Source organism: Emiliania huxleyi (genome assembly GCF_000372725.1).
Source record: "Emiliania huxleyi CCMP1516 unplaced genomic scaffold EMIHUscaffold_4, whole genome shotgun sequence".
NCBI classification, from domain to species: domain Eukaryota; phylum Haptophyta; order Isochrysidales; family Noelaerhabdaceae; genus Emiliania; species Emiliania huxleyi.
Genome location: NW_005198966.1, coordinates 1,540,465 through 1,557,162, shown reverse-complemented (window position 1 = coordinate 1,557,162; position 16,698 = coordinate 1,540,465). Strand labels below are relative to the sequence as shown.

General features: G+C 66.4%; 6 protein-coding genes across 6 annotated transcripts; 4 read left to right on the top strand and 2 right to left on the bottom strand.

Moving 5' to 3' along the window:
* Positions 1 to 1,602: 1,602 nt before the first annotated feature.
* EMIHUDRAFT_196512 (hypothetical protein) lies at positions 1,603 to 3,650 on the bottom strand (the record flags this gene model as incomplete). Its single annotated transcript, XM_005770692.1, has 2 exons — positions 1,603 to 2,526; positions 2,598 to 3,650. The coding sequence occupies 2 exons, from the start codon at positions 3,648 to 3,650 to the stop codon at positions 1,603 to 1,605; spliced, it is 1,977 nt and encodes a 658-aa protein (XP_005770749.1).
* A 437-nt stretch (positions 3,651 to 4,087) lies between these two features.
* Positions 4,088 to 4,972, top strand: EMIHUDRAFT_96068 (hypothetical protein; the record flags this gene model as incomplete). The annotated part of the gene is made up of 1 exon (XM_005770691.1): positions 4,088 to 4,972. The coding sequence occupies one exon, from the start codon at positions 4,088 to 4,090 to the stop codon at positions 4,970 to 4,972; it is 885 nt and encodes a 294-aa protein (XP_005770748.1).
* A 1,895-nt stretch (positions 4,973 to 6,867) lies between these two features.
* Positions 6,868 to 8,497, bottom strand: EMIHUDRAFT_196510 (hypothetical protein; the record flags this gene model as incomplete). Its single annotated transcript, XM_005770690.1, has 5 exons — positions 6,868 to 7,083; positions 7,300 to 7,357; positions 7,466 to 7,589; positions 7,685 to 7,832; positions 7,916 to 8,497. The coding sequence occupies 5 exons, from the start codon at positions 8,495 to 8,497 to the stop codon at positions 6,868 to 6,870; spliced, it is 1,128 nt and encodes a 375-aa protein (XP_005770747.1).
* A 1,128-nt stretch (positions 8,498 to 9,625) lies between these two features.
* Positions 9,626 to 10,375, top strand: EMIHUDRAFT_349984 (hypothetical protein; the record flags this gene model as incomplete). The annotated part of the gene is given in 2 exon segments (XM_005770689.1): positions 9,626 to 9,782; positions 9,795 to 10,375. A coding segment is annotated over 1 exon segment (402 nt), but the record flags the coding sequence as incomplete, so codon positions are not given.
* A 335-nt stretch (positions 10,376 to 10,710) lies between these two features.
* On the top strand, positions 10,711 to 12,686 carry EMIHUDRAFT_196508 (hypothetical protein; the record flags this gene model as incomplete). Its single annotated transcript, XM_005770688.1, has 4 exons — positions 10,711 to 11,357; positions 11,655 to 11,865; positions 12,178 to 12,539; positions 12,647 to 12,686. 4 exons carry the CDS (start codon positions 10,711 to 10,713, stop codon positions 12,684 to 12,686), a joined length of 1,260 nt encoding a protein of 419 aa, XP_005770745.1.
* A 271-nt stretch (positions 12,687 to 12,957) lies between these two features.
* Positions 12,958 to 13,350, top strand: EMIHUDRAFT_196507 (hypothetical protein; the record flags this gene model as incomplete). Its single annotated transcript, XM_005770687.1, has 1 exon — positions 12,958 to 13,350. The coding sequence occupies one exon, from the start codon at positions 12,958 to 12,960 to the stop codon at positions 13,348 to 13,350; it is 393 nt and encodes a 130-aa protein (XP_005770744.1).
* Positions 13,351 to 16,698: the final 3,348 nt, after the last annotated feature.

The following is a 16,698-nucleotide window of genomic DNA, read 5'->3' as shown; positions in this document are numbered from 1 at the left end:
GCGAGGACGGGCGGCTCTCGCCGCAGCGCTCGGTCGAGCGCCTTGAGCTGCCGCCACCGGCGCGTGACCGAGTGCGCCGCCCCGCCCTCGGCCACTTGCAGCAGGTAGCAGGCGTACAGCTGGCCCGAGTAGCTCACCGTCGAGACGGAGAGCACCTCGACGCGGACCGCCGCGGCCGGCCGCGCAGCCTCGGTCGCCGCGCGGTGCTCCTTGGCCGCCTGGGCGAGCGGCGCGCGCAGCGCCACGAAGAGGCCACGGTCGCCCCGCACTCTGATCAGCCCTCGCAGCATCGCCGCCGCCGGCTTGAGACGGCCGCTCGCTATCTCGAGAAAGTGCTGCAGCGTGCAGGAGATGGTGACGTCCGCCGTCTCCGAGGCCGCGCCGCCGGCATCGCCGGGGCTCGTCACGCCACCCGCCGCGTCTGGAGCCGCACGCAGCTCCCACACCCACCCAGCCGCGTCGCCCGGCGCGCCGAGCTCAAACCGGACGAGGCAGCGCTTGCGCAGCCCCTCGACGGGCACGGCGAGCGCGCGGCTGAGCGCATCGAAATAGGCGCCGAGCGTGGCGAGCGCGTCAGCCTCCGAGGCGGCGGCGACAACCTGCATATATATTTTGTAGTCCTGCGGCGGCAGTGGTGGTCGAAAGAAAGAGAAGGAGAACATCAACCCACGGGAGGGATGGGAGGACGGCACGCCGCCACCACACAGTGGTGGTCGAGTCAGCAGGGAGCGACTTGTGCATTTTCTTTTTGTGAAAAATAATTTTTTCTAGTTTCCAAAAAACAGGAAAAAAAGAAGGAATTGCAACTCGCCGCTTTCCTCCCGCTGTGATTCTGTGTGAGCTCTGTGTCTTGATTTGCCAACAAGACACTTACAACTGTCGGTAACTTGCGGTTGTGAACAGGGTCGTTTGGTTATATCCGCATGTTACAATCGCGAGGACGCAATACATGGCACACATTGCGGAATTCGCACTCTACCCTCTCCGTGAAACTAAGAAGGGGATATGGGAGGAGGGTGGGATCAGAGAATCGAGGCCACTGGCCTCTGCTCCCGCCTGGGATCGCCCATTGCGACCCAGAGCTAAGAGAGACATCGCGAAAACCGCGCCAATAAGTTGCTGCCGATAAGTTCGCCCAACGGCGGCGCGGCGTGCAATAATTGCAAATAGGAAACCGCGCCAGACCGGCGGCGCCGAAGTGGAACGGCGCCTCGCACGGCGGACACCAGCAATATTAATAATTGACTTGAGCCGCCATGGTAGGACGCCGCCCTGAATGATGACGGCAAAGCAACCCGAATAATAATAGCCATTGCTCCCTCAGTGTAAACGACTGTGAATACCGAACTCCCCCATTCACACCTAGTCACCGTGGCCCAACTGGGGTCAAGCCTGCAGTAACTTGCGGTTGTGAACAGGGTCGTTTGGTTATATCCGCATGTTACAATCGCGAGGACGCAATACATGGCACACATTGCGGAATTCGCACTCCCAAAGCTGAGGCAAAACCCAAACTGGAAAGCGAAGCCGACGAAGAGCGCGAGCACGAAGGCGGAAGAGATGTGCCTCGGTGACTCGGAAAAAGAAATACAAGCAGGGCGGTCAAGAATCCTGGCGCAGAGCACGCTGGATGGCAGCTGCCGACGACTCGACGACGCTGCCAATGACGGCCCCCCACGCCGCATCGCGGCTTGGGGCCTGCTGCCCATCTGGACCAACGAAACCCCCCTCACTGCTGGACGACCACCCCGGAGGAAGTAGAATGTCATCCATCCGCAAAGGCTCGCCCTCGGCCATCCCCTCAACGGCGACGACGGGGGGCGGGGGCGGGCGAACGGGAGGCGCACTGGCTGCCCGCTGAGCGGCGTCGTCCCCCGTGGTCCGAAGCGTCGCCCGAGTGGCGCGCACGACAGGCGCGGCGCGAGGCTGGGGGTCCGGCTCCTGGTCGTCGGCCCCGTCGCCGCCCTCGTCAGCGTCATCCTCCTCGCCCTCGACAAGCTCCCAGATTGCAGCAGGGATGCGCGCGACGAGCGACATCTTGAAACGCCGGTAGCGCTTGTGCGCCTCGCTCTTCCAAAGCCCATGGGCCTGAGCGACCGCCTCGCCGAGCTTCCAGACAGTGCCATTGTAGCCGCGGACGCGTAGCCCATGAAAGGCATACAAATCATCCTCGGGAACGCCGGCACGCAGCTGGAGATCCTTGAAACGCCCGAGTGCAACGTTGTAGATGAGAGGCCGACGCCGATCGAGGTCCTCGAGGAAGAAACACTCGGTCGGCGGGCGTGGCTGGCCGGGCGTGTGGGGCCGCCGGATGTGGAACTGCATCAGCCGAACAAACCACGTGACGATGCTGTACTCTGGGTCGGGGACGTCGCCAACAAACGACCAGTCGGCCCCTTCCCTCGCCTCGGGGCGCTCCTGCAGCTGATCCTGCTTGATCTTCCGGAAGCGCACCCACATGCCCCTCAACCCGTCGACGAACGAGACATCAAAGTCCCGAACGCCCCAATGGTCCTTGGGATCGAACTGCTCGCGCCCCCCGTACGTCTCTCTTCCTCGGCCTCGACGCCAGAAAGCTGCTGGGCCAGCTGCTCGACTGCCTCCATCTGGCAGATGCGTCCGGCGGAGATGGCCTGGACGATATCGCCCTTGGAGGTATCGGCAGTGATGGAGAAGGGCGTGCCCGCGGCTGGGCGGCGGCGCATCGCCACAAGGGCCTGAAGGGCGTTCGTCCCAAAGATGCGCAGGTAGCGCGGCCGGATGAGGGTGGCAAGAGTGACGGTACTCACGACTCCGACGCCTGCCATCGCCGACGCGTTGGTCGCGACAATGGTGATGGTCGGGCACCGTTGATCTGTGTCGTAGGTGCAGGATGCGATCGAGCTGCCACACGAAGGGCAAACAGCGCCGACTCCCCCGAGCCCCCCGAGGACTAGTAGCGGGATCATGACAAGGCCGTACTGGTAAACGGCGACGGAAAGCGTGCAAAGCAGGCCACCGCGGGCTCGGAGATAGGCGTGGAGGAGGGAGACCGACTCTTCTGAAGGCTCGTCAGCATGAGCACCGCCTCCACGGACTCGGCGGAGCAGGGAATCGATCTGGGTCTCAAGCACGTACGTCTTGATGTACGTGTCCATGAAGTAGCCAACGTGCCGCCCCATGGAGCGCGTGGCGAGGTAGATGGCGGAGAAGGTGAGGAGCACACCTGCATAAGGGCCCATCGCCGCGTAGTCCCGGAACGGCTCGGCAATCGCCGCCGCCCCGTGGCGGAACAAGGGGTACCCTCCACTGAGGAGGAGGAGGACGCGGACAGGGGTGTAGTCACAGAGTGCGCGAACCTGATAGCCGACACAGTAGACGAAGACGCCCATCCTGAGGAAGAAGAGGAGCTCAGGTCCCCCGTCACCGCTTGTCACCAGCTCAATCAGGGTGGTACCCAGCAGGTAGAGGAGGACTGCCCCAGCCCCGGCACGGTAGACCCGGCTAGTGAGAAGGGCTGCAAGACCGTCATAAGCGAGGCCCACGGCGATCGACCAGAGGAATAACGTGAACTCGATCGTAGTGTAGGCCCAGCCCATCAGAGAATCGAGGCCACTGGCCTCTGCTCCCGCCTGGGATCGCCCATTGCGACCCAGAGCTAAGAGAGACATCGCGAAAACCGCGCCAATAAGTTGCTGCCGATAAGTTCGCCCAACGGCGGCGCGGCGTGCAATAATTGCAAATAGGAAACCGCGCCAGACCGGCGGCGCCGAAGTGGAACGGCGCCTCGCACGGCGGACACCAGCAATATTAATAATTGACTTGAGCCGCCATGGTAGGACGCCGCCCTGAATGATGACGGCAAAGCAACCCGAATAATAATAGCCATTGCTCCCTCAGTGTAAACGACTGTGAATACCGAACTCCCCCATTCACACCTAGTCACCGTGGCCCAACTGGGGTCAAGCCTGCATTCCAAAGTTTCTTTGAAGGGGGTTAAGACTTCCCAGAGATTTCAACAAGCACGGCGGCCAGTCAATCCCACATGCTGTTCCTCGGCCTTGCCCCGACGCGCAGACCGGTCGCCCCTCGGTCCGGCTCGCCTCACATGGCTTCAGACGAGCTGTCGGAGCTCCTCCTGCTACCGTCCTCTTCCACGCAGCTCGTGCTGCCCGGTGAGCGAAGAAGGTTGCTCTTTCGCGAGCCTGACGAGATGGAGATGCTGAGTCATTCTGTGACGAACAATGACGGCAAGTTTGGCCAGATGATCAGCACGGAAAGCCAAGCAGAAACGGTCGCCGAACAGTGTGCAGGCTCTGAGGAGCGAATGCGGATGAGGATGAGCTTTGCAGCTGCGGGGCTGCCGCAGCAGGTCGAGCCGTGGGTGGCTCTGCTCCAGGTGATGGAGGTGAGACGCATCAACCACGATGGCGCTCTGGCCATTGAGGTGAAGGGTGTCGGAAGGGCCGCTCTCGAGAGCGTCCCTGCACGAGTCCGCCGCCCAGACGGCGTCCTGCGGGCGGCCGCCTCCTTTGTGGGCGACGAGTTGCTGAGCAGCGACCCGAACAGCTCGGCCCTCTCCCAGTTTCTCGACCTCGCCGAGCACATGGAGCGGGTGGAGGAGGAGCTCGACGCGTGCCGCGCGCTGGAGGGCCAGCTCCTCGAGCCCGAGAGTTGCGCCCGCTTTGACGTGCCGCTGAGGGAGCAGGTGCAAACTGGGCGCACCGCCCTCTTGCAGCGCGGCCTCGACGAGGCTCCCGCGGTCATGCTGATGGAGCAGCTCCAGCCGGTCTGGCACACGAGCTGCGACATCGAGGCGGAGGCGCAGCTCCAGTCGTGGGCTGCCTGCGCGTGCCTCGGCGGCGAGGCGAGGCTAGCCGCCTTTCGACTGCGCTCCACGCCTGCGCGCGCCGCGCTCGCGCACCGCGAGCTGCGGCGCCTCCGCGCATACCTAGAGACTGAGCAACGCCTCGAGCGAGAGCTGCGCAGGTAGTTCTCACTGTTTAGTGTCACGGACCAGGCAGAGGGGCACACGGGGACCGTGTGTGTTCGGTTGTAGACGGACCCTGGTGTATATCTCTCCTTTCTCGGACGAAGTGACCGCGCTACCCCCCGCTAAGCGCGCGGTACTCCGTACTTTCTCCCCGCTACTCTACGGGGTGTGGGGACCTAAAGAGCTGAGTTGCTGAGTTGCACAGGGGTTGTGCGCTGGGCCCGGAGCCTGCTCGGCTCCAGCGAGTAGACAAGTCTTGTCATCACCAGAGGGCTCGTTGTGCGAGTATATGGGACACGATGTCTCAAATATGAGAGGTTTTGACTCCTACCGGCTCCTGACGCTATCCCTGGCAGCTCTAATGACCAGGATCAGTAGTGCTATGATAGAGGGTGCCCATACTAGCGCAGGAGCTGCCACACTCGCCCGGACCGGCTCCCTCTGGGCACTGGGGCCGGTTCCGCAGCCCGTGAGAGCCGACAGCGGGGCCGTGCCGCGGGTGCCTACTGCCGAGTGCCACAAACACTGCGCCGTCCCGCCATCACCTACAGGCTGTCTTGTGTGATGGTTGGGATGTCCAAACGCCACCATCTTGGCTCTTGCGACCTCAAACCCGCGAGCTGTATGGGTGGTCCTGACGTCGACAGACGCCCGATGACCACGGTGAAGCTGAGCCGTAACGAGTCGACAAGTCTCGTCTGAGCCCGTGGCGGTCGCCGGCTGAGTCGCTGTGCACGGGCCGGTACCTCAGGCGTCACCTCCGCAGCCTCAGGTCTCACACTCCATCACCGCCGCGCCGGGACGCCGTCGGTGGCACGCTCGGCGGCGACTTTGTTGCAGCCCCACAGCGAGCGCGGCGTCGAGCCCATTCGGTCTGGTCGGTTCGCGGCACTCCCTGGGTGCCAGGGAGTGCCGCCGACACGCGAGCGGTGCTTTGTGCCCGCAGTCGCCGAGCAGTGTCGCTCACACAAGCGGCAGCACAAGTGACTGAGGGCCAGTGAGGGCGAGCCCATCGCTGTTACAGCTGTGGCAGCCGCACAGTAGGCTGTGCCATCTGTGCAGAGCGTGTGAGCAGCAGAGGAGCTGCTCTCCAGGCTTCAGGCGCGGAAAGAGATGCATGCCACCGAAGGCGCTGTCGAGGTGTCGAGCTCGAGGTTCGCCGAGCGCGGCGCAGGTTGAGGGACACCGTCACCGACGAGCGCGTTGTAGTATTCCGGATAAAGACGGCCACACGCACACGAGCTGCGGTCGTGTGGCCGTCATAGCGGCGAGCCGCGGGACCGTTTGTGGCGAAGTGGGTCGCGTCCTCCGATTTCCGTCAACTCACGGTCCACACGCGTGCAGTGTGGTGTTGAGCACTTGAGCACTGGATAGGGCCGATTCCGCGTGGTACGGGACCCCACGATCGTCTCGCCCTCCCTCACTGGTATGTTCATTGGGGGGGGTCATAACAAACACGGTACAGGATCGAGGTGCACGCTGCCGCAGCAGTGTCGTCCCCCCTCTCCCCGACGGCGATGGCGGTGTGACCGATCGAGCTACAAAGTGTGGTGTTCATTAGCTCCGAGTAGAGGGGGCGTCCTGCAGTTAAGGGGAAACCCGGTACGCGGGGCCAACCCTCGGAGACCCGTGTTTACTTTACGGCCCTTTCCCTGCGAATGCGCGCCCCCCTAGCTACAAGCTAGGGGTCAGGGCTCTCTAGCCCGTAGCCCGATGCCGATCATCCGGCTCGCTGGGTGCGCTTCTTAGCTCCCATCTCTCCCCCCGGGCCGGCCCTGGATGTCCGAGCTCTGAGGTTGCCGACTGCACTCCAAAAGTGCTCCAAGTGCACACCCCTCACCGATAAATTTATTGCGAAAAATGCGTGTGCCTGCCACGTGCCAGCTTATATGCTGCTAGTCGTCCCGCAAGAGGTGCGAGACCGCCCCCTCGAGGTGCGGCGCGTACAGGTCAATCACCTGCCGAACCCTCACATCGTCGTCCGCCTGCATCTTCGGGGTGAGGTCCTTGATGGCAGCGAGCGTCTGCGCCATCGGCATGAACGAGCGCAGCACGGGCGTGTCGCTGGCGAGCGCGCGCGCCGCGGTGGCGACGATGGGCGCCATGCGGTGCTTCGGGCTCCCCGCGATGATCAGGCCGAAGGGGCGCGCCCGGCCGGGCCGCCCGCCCCGGCGCGGCCCGAGCACCGCGCGGATGATATCGGTGCGGCTCACGTGTGTGACGTAGCACACGCCGCCGGCCGCGTCGCCCTCGCCGCCGCCCGGCGCCCCCTCCCCCTCCGCCTCCGCAGCAAGCTTCTCCGTGAAGCGCTCCAGCGACTCGGTCACCAGCTCGTACCGCTCAAACCTCCGCTGCCGCAGACACTCGCCCGCGAGCAGCACCGAGCTGTTGCCGCCGCCCTTCGCGCCGCCACCGCCGATCCTACTGCTGCTCCCGCCGCTGCTGCCGCCGCCGCCGCCGCTTGCTCGCAGCCCGCCGTAGCCCGCCGCGTACCGCAGGGCCGTCGCGTAGACTGCGGCGGCGGTGTGCTTCAGGTCTCTCCGCTTGCCGAGGTTGCTCATGCTGGCGAGCGACGAGGCGCTCTCCGAGGGGACGTACCTCTCCTTCGAGAAGCCACCTGCTCACAAACCACGCGTTACGCCACGAAGCGCGCTTCGACGTGTGCACTTCTCTCGAGCCGCTTCCCTCGAAGAGGTGGACCAAGTCGCTCACCGACGGCTTGTCGAGGTCGTCGCCTGCAGGAAGGGTCCAAGAAGGTCTGAGGCCCGCTCCAGAGCTCAATGTCGCCGCAAGTCGACGGCATGTCGCCGTAAGGCACGCACGCGAGCACCGGCACGCCCCACCCGAACCGGTCGGCCGCCTGCTCACAGCCTCGAGCAATAAGGCACGAACGCCGGCACCTCGCGCCCTCGTCCAGAGGGCCTTTTGCAGATAGGTGGTCACCTCCGCCACCTTGGAGGGGGCGCACTTGTTGATGATGATGCCTGCGATGGCCGCCTTCTCGGCGCGGCAGGCGGCGACGTTGAGCGAGAGCTCGTCGAAGGTGCTGCCCACCCCTCCGTTGGCCACAAGCACAACCTCGACGCCCAGCGCGGCGGCGACCCGCGCGTTGTTCCAACCCAGCACGGCGCCGACGCCACTGTGGCCGGTGCCCTCGACCACCACAAAGTCGGACGCAGCGGAGATGGCGCCGAAGGCCGAAGTCAGCCGCGCCTCGAACGCCTCGGCCGCGAGCGACGGCATCTCGCCGTCCAGGAACGCCTTTGTGTGGCCGCGTCCAATCACGATGGGGGAGACGTCGGAGAGCCGCAGGCGCTCCTGCAGCTTGAAGTAGTGGTGCGCGACCGCTGCATCCTTGTCGACCCGGATCTGCTCGCCGCCCTCCTCCACCGTGACCCACTGCTGGCCGACCGGCTTCATGTACCCAACCGTCCCGCCGCTCGGCGCGAGCAGCTTGCGAGCGGTTTGGATGAGCGCGAGCGACACGGAGGTCTTGCCAGTGTGCTGCTTGGTTGCGAGCACCATTATGGCGCGGCGGGCTGGCATTCTTCCACCAATTGCCAAAGACTCCAAGTGCGAGGCGTCAACTGTGCTGAGACCACCAGCCCGACGCTCACTACAAGTGACTGCCCGGGCAGCCTCACCACGTTAATGAAAAGAATTTACAGCCCGAAGTCCGCCGAAAAAGAAAAATAAGCCCAAAAGTCATGGATTCGGCGGGTGACGGGGGGCCGGGCAGCCCACACCCGACGCGTCGCTTTGAGCGAGGTCGAAGGAACGCCTGCGCAGGGCGGCAGGGGCCGCAGGGGCCCAGGGCGGTCAGTGGTTAGGCGAGGCAGAGCCGGCCGCGGGCCGGGTGCAAGGCGTTGTGAATGCCCGTGCGTAAGGCCGGGACGGAGGGCGCGCGCGGGGGGGGGGGGAGCTCATCCGGTCCGGCGCCGTAGCTTTGGGGGTGCGGAAAATAAAAAAATAAAATCAGAAGGGCAGAGATGACGCCGTGCTGTCTGCCCGTTGCCTTCATCTCGAGACGCGTGCCCGAGCACACGCCTCGAGGATTTGTACCATGGGCAAGGGCAGGGCTTGACGCCGTGCTGTCTGCCCGTTGCCTTCATCTCGAGACGCGTGCCCGAGCACACGCCTCGACACCGCGCAGGCTGGGAATCACTTGAGACCCTGCAGGCGCTCTGCTCATTGCCGCCATTTTGGGTTGCTACCAAATCCGCCTGTGGGTATGTGCGGCCGCATGCACCTGAGACATTCTCGCGCATCCAGCTGGCGTGGGCCGTCGCTGCCCACCAGCTGGCAGGGGTGCCCCTCGTTCGAGGTTTGAGCGGCTGGTCCTCGCCGAGGAGCCTGCATGTGATGACGAGAGCTGAGAAGCCTGCATTGCACGTGCGGGTGTCGGGCTGGCGGCGCAGCACCGCAGGTGCAGCGGCGCGGGTCGTCTCTGTGGCGCTTCGCAGCCAGCGGCTGCGTGGGCGCAGTCAGTTGTGGCATGCCGGCGGCGCCTGCCTGCGGCGTGGCCATCAGCAAGTCCACCGAGCTGCTGGACGTCCGTTTTGGTACTTGGTATACGAAGTTGTGTTCCGGCGGATCCGGAAGAGAGAAGAGAGACTCCTTATCAGCTGGTCGGCCGCCGCCATGTGGGCCTCCGGGCCCGCTGCGGCGGCGCGGCCGGTTGAGGCCGGGCTCGGCCCGGCCCGCGACGGCTGGCCGCCGACGAGCGCGCTCGCGCTGCTCGTCAAGATGGCGGCGGTGGCGATTGCGGCGACAAAAGTTCAGGCGTACAGCGCTCAGGCGTCTGTCGTCTGTCGTCTGTCGTCTGTCGTCTGTTGTCGCATTTCGCACACGCGCGCGCCGCGAGACCCGCGTCGCTCCGCGAGGGCATGAGCCTTCCGCGATTCGAACCCGCAGCCAAAAGCTGCTCGCTCGAACCGCGGCCGACTCTGCCACCGCGGCCGCAGCTGTTGAGCTCTCCAGAAGACTGGTGCCTCATATGCTGCCTCCCTGCGGATGCTGCCGGCGAGCCTGGCGGTCCGCTGTACGACAAGGAAGTGCTGACTCGATTCTACCTCGAAATCTTCTACCCCCACGACTCGGAACGCGAATGTGACAGGACCATCGGGTCCTTCGGCCACCAAAGCGGGATCACCCGAGAGCAGCTGAGCCTGCCTCTGGCCTCGCCTCCCTCTCCTTCAGGCATTCGTGGCATCCTATGGGTCGTCCAGAGTATCGACCTCTGGCTTGTCAGCCCGTCACTTGATGACACCATGAAGTACAGCGATCGCCTTCTCGCTGGCCTCTCCGCAGGCTGCCCCCCCGACCGCGTCGAACTCATCGGCTCGGGCTCTCTCGGCTACGGGACCGGCCCCAGCTTCGGCTGAGGGCTGACAAGCTGCCGAGCCCAAATCACTGTGAGAGTCGTGATTTCTTGTTGGTTAATAAAAATCTCTCTCTCGGATCCGGACAGGTTTCCGCCGTGAACGAAGACTCGAAGTACGAAGAGTATCCAGGCTCTCCGTGTGGCTCTGGGCCGCAGCCGTTTGAGCAGAGCTGTTTGAATAGCACGGCCGGGCTTGTCGTACCTCGCGTCCCTCAGTTAAGAAATTGCCACGACTAAGAAAGAAAAATAAAAATTGCCACGACTAAGAAAGAAAAATAAAGTCTTTCGCGTCGCTCATTGCGCGCTCCGGAGCACTGCCGCCCCGTGCTGGGCCCGCTCCCGCCTCGCCGCTGTCATGTCCTACCTCGACCCGCTCGATTTTGCGGCGGAGCGCGCGGCCGAGCTCAAGGCGCTCGAGTCGCTCCTAGAGCCGGCCGGCGCCGCACTGCCGGAGCCGCCGCCGCGGCTGCACCAGAGGCTCTCGCGCCGCAGGGCGGGCAGCGCGTCGGCCCGCTGGAAGGTGCGGCCTCCGCTCTCCGCCGAGCGCCGCGAGGCCGTGCGCGACCGAAGCCGGCGCGACCGCCGTCGCACCGCCGTGCTGCGGGCGCGAACCGCTGCGCGCGGCGGCATCACCACCGAGGCGTGGCACGCCAAGCGCTTCGAGATGGCGACGCTCTTTCGCATCGCGCGGCGATACGACGGGATGCGGCTGCCGTGGCGTGCGTCCGACCGCGCGCCCTCCTCGGCGGTGCGCGCGTGCGCCGAGCGCTGCACCATCCACGACGCCTCCTACCTTCGGATGCTGCTGCTGCAAGGGGCTGGAGACGGACTACTCTCGGTCCTGGGCCAGGTCACGGACGCGCCGCGCGCGGCGCTGCGCCGTCTGCTCGGCGAGGGCGGGGCCGCACGCGAGCTGCCGTGCACGCTGCACCAGCCGGGCGCGTGGCCGCTCGGCGCGATCGCGCCCGTCCGCCTGCTCTGCCTGGCAGGAGGAGGAGAGCCGTGCGCCGGGGGAGAGGCCGGAGGAGAGGGCGAGGCCGGAGCAGGAGGCGAGGGCGAGGGCGGAGCCGGAGGCGTGCGGGTCGCCCGGCTCCTGGTGTCGGTCCACCAGGCGGCGCTCGCCGAGGCGATCGACGCCATCGGGCGCGCCGTTGCCGCCGCCGCGCCCGACGCGCCCGCCGCGCCGCCCGCCGCGTCGCCACCCCCTTCCGCCGTGCGCCGGGAGTTCACACGGGCCGACCTGGACTCACCGCCACCGCCCGCGGTCACTCTGCACACGTCGCCGATCCCGCTCGCGAGGCTGCAGCTCCGCGGGGCAACGAGCCACGCCCTGCTCACCTCGGCCCTCCGCACCTTTGGGCAGAGGCCGGACGAGCAGCGACCGGACGAGCAGCGACCGGAGGAGCAGACCGCAGAGGCGGCGGCGAGGCGGGCGTGGAGCGCGCTGCAGCCGCTCGCATCGCCCGCCGCGTTGCCGGCGCGGGCCGTGCTGAGCCTCCGCGCGCACGTGGTGCGCCGCGATGCGAGGCGCGGGCCGCGCAGCGGCGAGGGGGCCGACGCCGGGGCCTGGGCAGGGCCTGGGGCCGACACAGGGGCCGAGGCAGGGCCCGGCGGCGGTGGCGACGGCGGCGAGCGGGGCGGCGGCCAGGCGATGCTCGCCGCGAAGCAGCTGCTGGCAAAGGAGGCGGCGTCTCGGCAGCCGCGAGGCGGGCAGGCGTCTGGCGGGGCGGGCGGGGCGAGTGGAGCGAGTGGAGCGGGGCGCGGCGCCTCCTCGGCTGCGGGAAGCCTCTCCTCGAGCGGCGCGACGAGGTCGCTCCTCGAGGCGGCGCTGGCCGACCCTCCTCCCGGCTGGGGCGCCTTCAATGCCTTGCAATGTCCCTCGTCCACCGCACCGCCCGCCGCGGCCCCCTCCCGCTCGGGTGCGAGTGCGGCCGCGGCCGGGCTTGTGCAAGTGGTGCTCGTGCAGCAGCCGGCGTGCGCGCCGGGCGGGGGCGTAGACCTTGCGCCGGGGTACGGGGCGGGGTGGGACCTGCTGCTGCCGACGAGCTGCGCCGCCGCCGCTTGGCACGCGCTCGTCGCTGGCGGGGGTCGGGCCATTGGGCAGGCGGAGCTGCGCGCCATCGCCCTCCACCAGCGAGCCGCCCTCTTCCCGTACGACTGGCCGGACACGCCCGCGGGGAGGCGGTGGGAGGAGGAGGAGGAGGAGGAGCGCCGGCTCCGCCACGCCCGCCGGCCGGCCTCGCGCCGCCCAAACTTTGCCGCCTTGCGAGCGGAGCACCCGTTCGGTCCAGGCTGGGCCTCTGCCCTGAGGGCCTCTGCCCTCGCCTCTGACGCGGCGCCGCAGCAGCCTCCTGCGCACGAGGGCGGCGCGGCAGCCGCGGAGGGCGGCGCCGCGGCGGAGCACATCGCAGTGAGGGACCCGCCGCTGCCCTTTTGCGTCTTGCGCGGCCCTTCGGTCGCAGCCGCCTTTGCGCCGCAGCAGAGGCAACGGCAGGGCGGGGGGGCCCGAGGCGCCCCCGCCGGAGCGGCGGCGGCGGCCGCCGCGTCGTCGCCGCCGCTGCCGCCGCTGCCGGCGGGGCTGCGCCGCCACCTCGGCCACGGGATGGTTTGCGTCTCCCTTGAGTTGCACGGCCGCGGCTGCCCCAAGGCGCCCGCGGCGATCCGGGAGCCGACCGTGCTGCAGGCCGCGCAGTGGGCGGCCGGGAGGAACCGACAGACAGGGGCGGTGGACGCTCCGGCCTCCATGGAGTCGAGCGCCGAGGGCAACAACGGAGAGGACGCTTCGCTCGAAGGGCGGCTGCTTGGCTTCGTGACGAACGGCTCGTACGACCGGCTGCGGGGTCGAGGCGCGGCGGTCGGCTTTTGTGCGGCCAGCTCGCTCCACGATTTGCTCTCCGCCCGCCCAGAGCTCCGCGCGGGCGGCGCTGTATTAGTGGCGGTGCGTAACCCCACTTCGCTCACCCCGCGGCTGGCGCTGGCCACGGTGGCTGCCTGAGCGCTGAGGGCGCGCGCGCGGAACTCGTGTGTTTTTCTCCTCGACTTGGGTCTTGCTACACACACACATACATACAGTGTAAACGCGGCCCGGCGCCGCGTCGCTCCCCCCGCGGCGCGAGGCCCAGACTAAAGCCGTAGCAGGGCCCAGAGTTCATTGGCTAGCATACGCCGCCATGCCACCGAGAGCTAGCGCGGCTGCGAACGCCGCGGCACCTCCCATCCGCCGACTCGCAGCCTGCTCGGCCCTAGCGTGCGCCTCGAGCACGCGCCAATCCGCCTCGCGCGCGCCGGATGCTGCGGCGCGGGGCATCAGCTCATCGAGTGCCGCCAGCGCGCGAGACACGTCGATGCCGGCTCCGCTGAGCTGGCCCTCCAGGCCCTCCGCAGAAGCGGGCCCGGCGGCGTCGCCGCGCCTCAACCGCCACAGCTCCCCCAGCTGCGCACGCCTCAGCGCCAAGTCAGCCATCAACGAGGCGACCGCCTCCGCCGAGTCCCACCGGGGCGAGGAGGGCGACATCGAGTCGACCCACGAGCTTGCGAGGTGGAACGCCTCGCGACGGCGGGCCACAAAGGGCGACGCCGCGATCGTGGTGCAGCAAGCCTCGAGCCCCGCCTGGACAACGGCTGGCGGCACCCGGCCCGCCACGAGCAGCACGGTCGCATCCGTGAGGAGCAGCTCTGCCGCCGGCCGCGACTGCGCGAGGCGGAGGACGGCTTTCCTCTCGAGTGGCGCCCCTCCGAGGCCGTCGAAGTAGGCGGACCGCTCGCTGCTGTGGCACCGAAGCCGCGGGTCCGCCGCCACGGCGAGGAGCGACTCGGCCTCGGCGGCACGGGCACCCCCATCACGCACCCGCGCGCCAGCCGACGAGGTGGCCGTCGGCCTCAGCTCAGAGACGACGCTCCCGTCCTCGTCGAGCGCCGCGAGCCAGCAGAGCGAGTCCCACCCCTCGACGTAGCAAGTGACCCCCGGCGCGGACCACGACGACCAGAAGCCGGAGGGCGGGAGCTCGTCGAGCCGCACCTCGCGGGCGTGCGGCACGTCGACGCGCACGCCAGTCGAGTAGACGACGGACAGGCCGGCGCCTATTCCTCCTCCAAGTGTGAAGAGACGATCGTTCACGCGTCGGGCAGAGGACGGACAGGCGCCGACAGCGCCCAGCACTGCGCCCGCAAGGTACGGCCACGGCACCCCTGGTCGGCCGAGGATGACTGGCTGCAGACCGACGTGCAGCAGCGCGCCGCTGATGGCGCCCGTGGTGGCCAGGCAGGGAAGTGTGACGCGGTTGTAGATGAGGTCGAGGTAGGAGAGGCTTCCCGGCCCGAATAGCTCGTCACTCAGCCCGATGCCGCCGCCACCTCCGCCTGGCCAAACCACAGAGAAGGCGCTCGGGTAGGTGAGTGGCGCGGCGAGCGCCACTATTATCCCGAGGAGCGGGCCCGCGACGGGGATCGGCCCGGCGGCCCAGCGCGAGAGGGCGGCTGGGCCACCGGCACCCGCCTCGACAACCAAATACGCGGCTGTGGCCGTGAGGCCGTTGCCGAGCGCAAAGGGCAGGAGGAGGGGCGCGTAGTAAAAGGCATTCGGCACAAGCGTCATGAGCGAGAATTGCAGCAGAGATGCGCCGCCGGTGAGGGCGACTCGCAGCTCTGGGCTCGCGTAGCGGAAAAGTAGCTGGTTCAAGCCAATCACAGGAAAGAGCGGCGTCGCCAGCGCAGTCGACGCACCCACGAGGCTCGCTCGCACTGCGAGAGGCGGCTGGTGGCCCGATGCCGACGAGATGCCGTGGATGAGTCGGCGTGGAGGCCGCCTCGACACCGCCGAGAGGCTACCGACGCATCGCGAGGCTGACGGGAGGCCGCAGACGTACGCGGGTCGAGCAAAGCGTGAATTCATCAACTCTCTACTTTCAATCTCTCACCCTCAACCCTCTAGCAAAATGGCCGCCGCCGCGGCAGCCGCACAAAGTCCGCCGTTTCTTTTCTCCCTTTCCTTGCAACTTTCCTTGTAAAGAACACGCCTGGCGCCGGCGAGCGCTGTCAAGAACACGCCTGGCGCCGGCGAGCGCTGAGATCCCCATCGTCGGCACGTCGAGGGCCATCTGCGTTGGTGTAGGTATACTGACTGGCCTTCAGCGGCGAGACGGAGGCGCGCGCCTTCCTCGACCAGAAAGAAAGAAAGAGAGTGACCCCCCAAGGGATGGGAGGACAGCACGCCGCCACCACACAGGGCAGGGATTTAATGCTAGTGGGAGAATCGTTTCTCTCTCGTTTCTCTCTCCTTTTTAGCAATACCAAACAACTCTAACACTCACACGTCATTTGGGGCCTGTTTGTTTGTTTTTGTTTTGCTCCTTTCGGTTAGAGCGCGCCACATGTTGCACCTTCTTTTCTTGCGTCTCGCAGAATGTCCCTTGTAACGTGAGAGAGTGCGTTGTGTTCTTGTTCTGTACCCGCTTTCTCTTGCCGTCCGAGCCAGTCTGCTGTGAGGGGGCTTCGCTTTCTGGAGACAGGCTTGTATCTTAAGGTAGCTGCAATCTCTTGCCGCGAAACTTTCGCGTCGGTCGACGTTCCGCGCTGTGTGTCGCGCCTGAGCTCGCCATTGGCGCCCGAGGCTACCCGGGACCGACAGACAGCATCAAAGGACGCGCTAGATGTGCTTGTGACCGGCGCGTCTCTCTTGACCGGCACGAGCAGTGCTGTGTGCGGCGCTCGCCACCCTGGCGATTGTGCTGGACGGCGGACGGCGCGGTTGCTCAGATGGCCTTATGACGACCCCATTTCGACATCGTCCCTAAGGCCTCTGCTCATGAGCTCCATGCGGGAATGACTGGCTCAACCAACTGATCACAAATTCTCTCTGCAACATCGAAGTCATCAAATTATGCTGTCACGATGAAGAATTTTGGCGCTTTGTGAGATATCGTGGGAATTTGTGATCAGTTGGTTGAGCCAGTGATTCCCGCATGGAGCTCATGAGCAGAGGCCTTAGGGACGATGTCGAAATGGGGTCGTCATAAGGCCATCTCAGTGGCTACACGGCCTGCCACGGCGTGTGTGCCACGACTCTGGACGACTCTGAACCGGCGCTTGATGCGGGCATAACTTGCGATCCCGACCTTGCGCGACGTGCCTATTAGTGCATTCTACCATCTACTCGCACATGGCAAGCATGGGCGACGCGTCAGGCCCCATGCCGGCCATCCAAGATATGCGTGCGCCAAGGGTTTGCAGCTACCTTAAGAATTCTGGAATTCTCTTGCGGGACTCGCGAGCCGGAGCCCAGTGCTGCGCCATTGCTCGTGGCCCGGGCAGATGATGCGCCGCTGCGCAAGATTGGGCCGCTTGA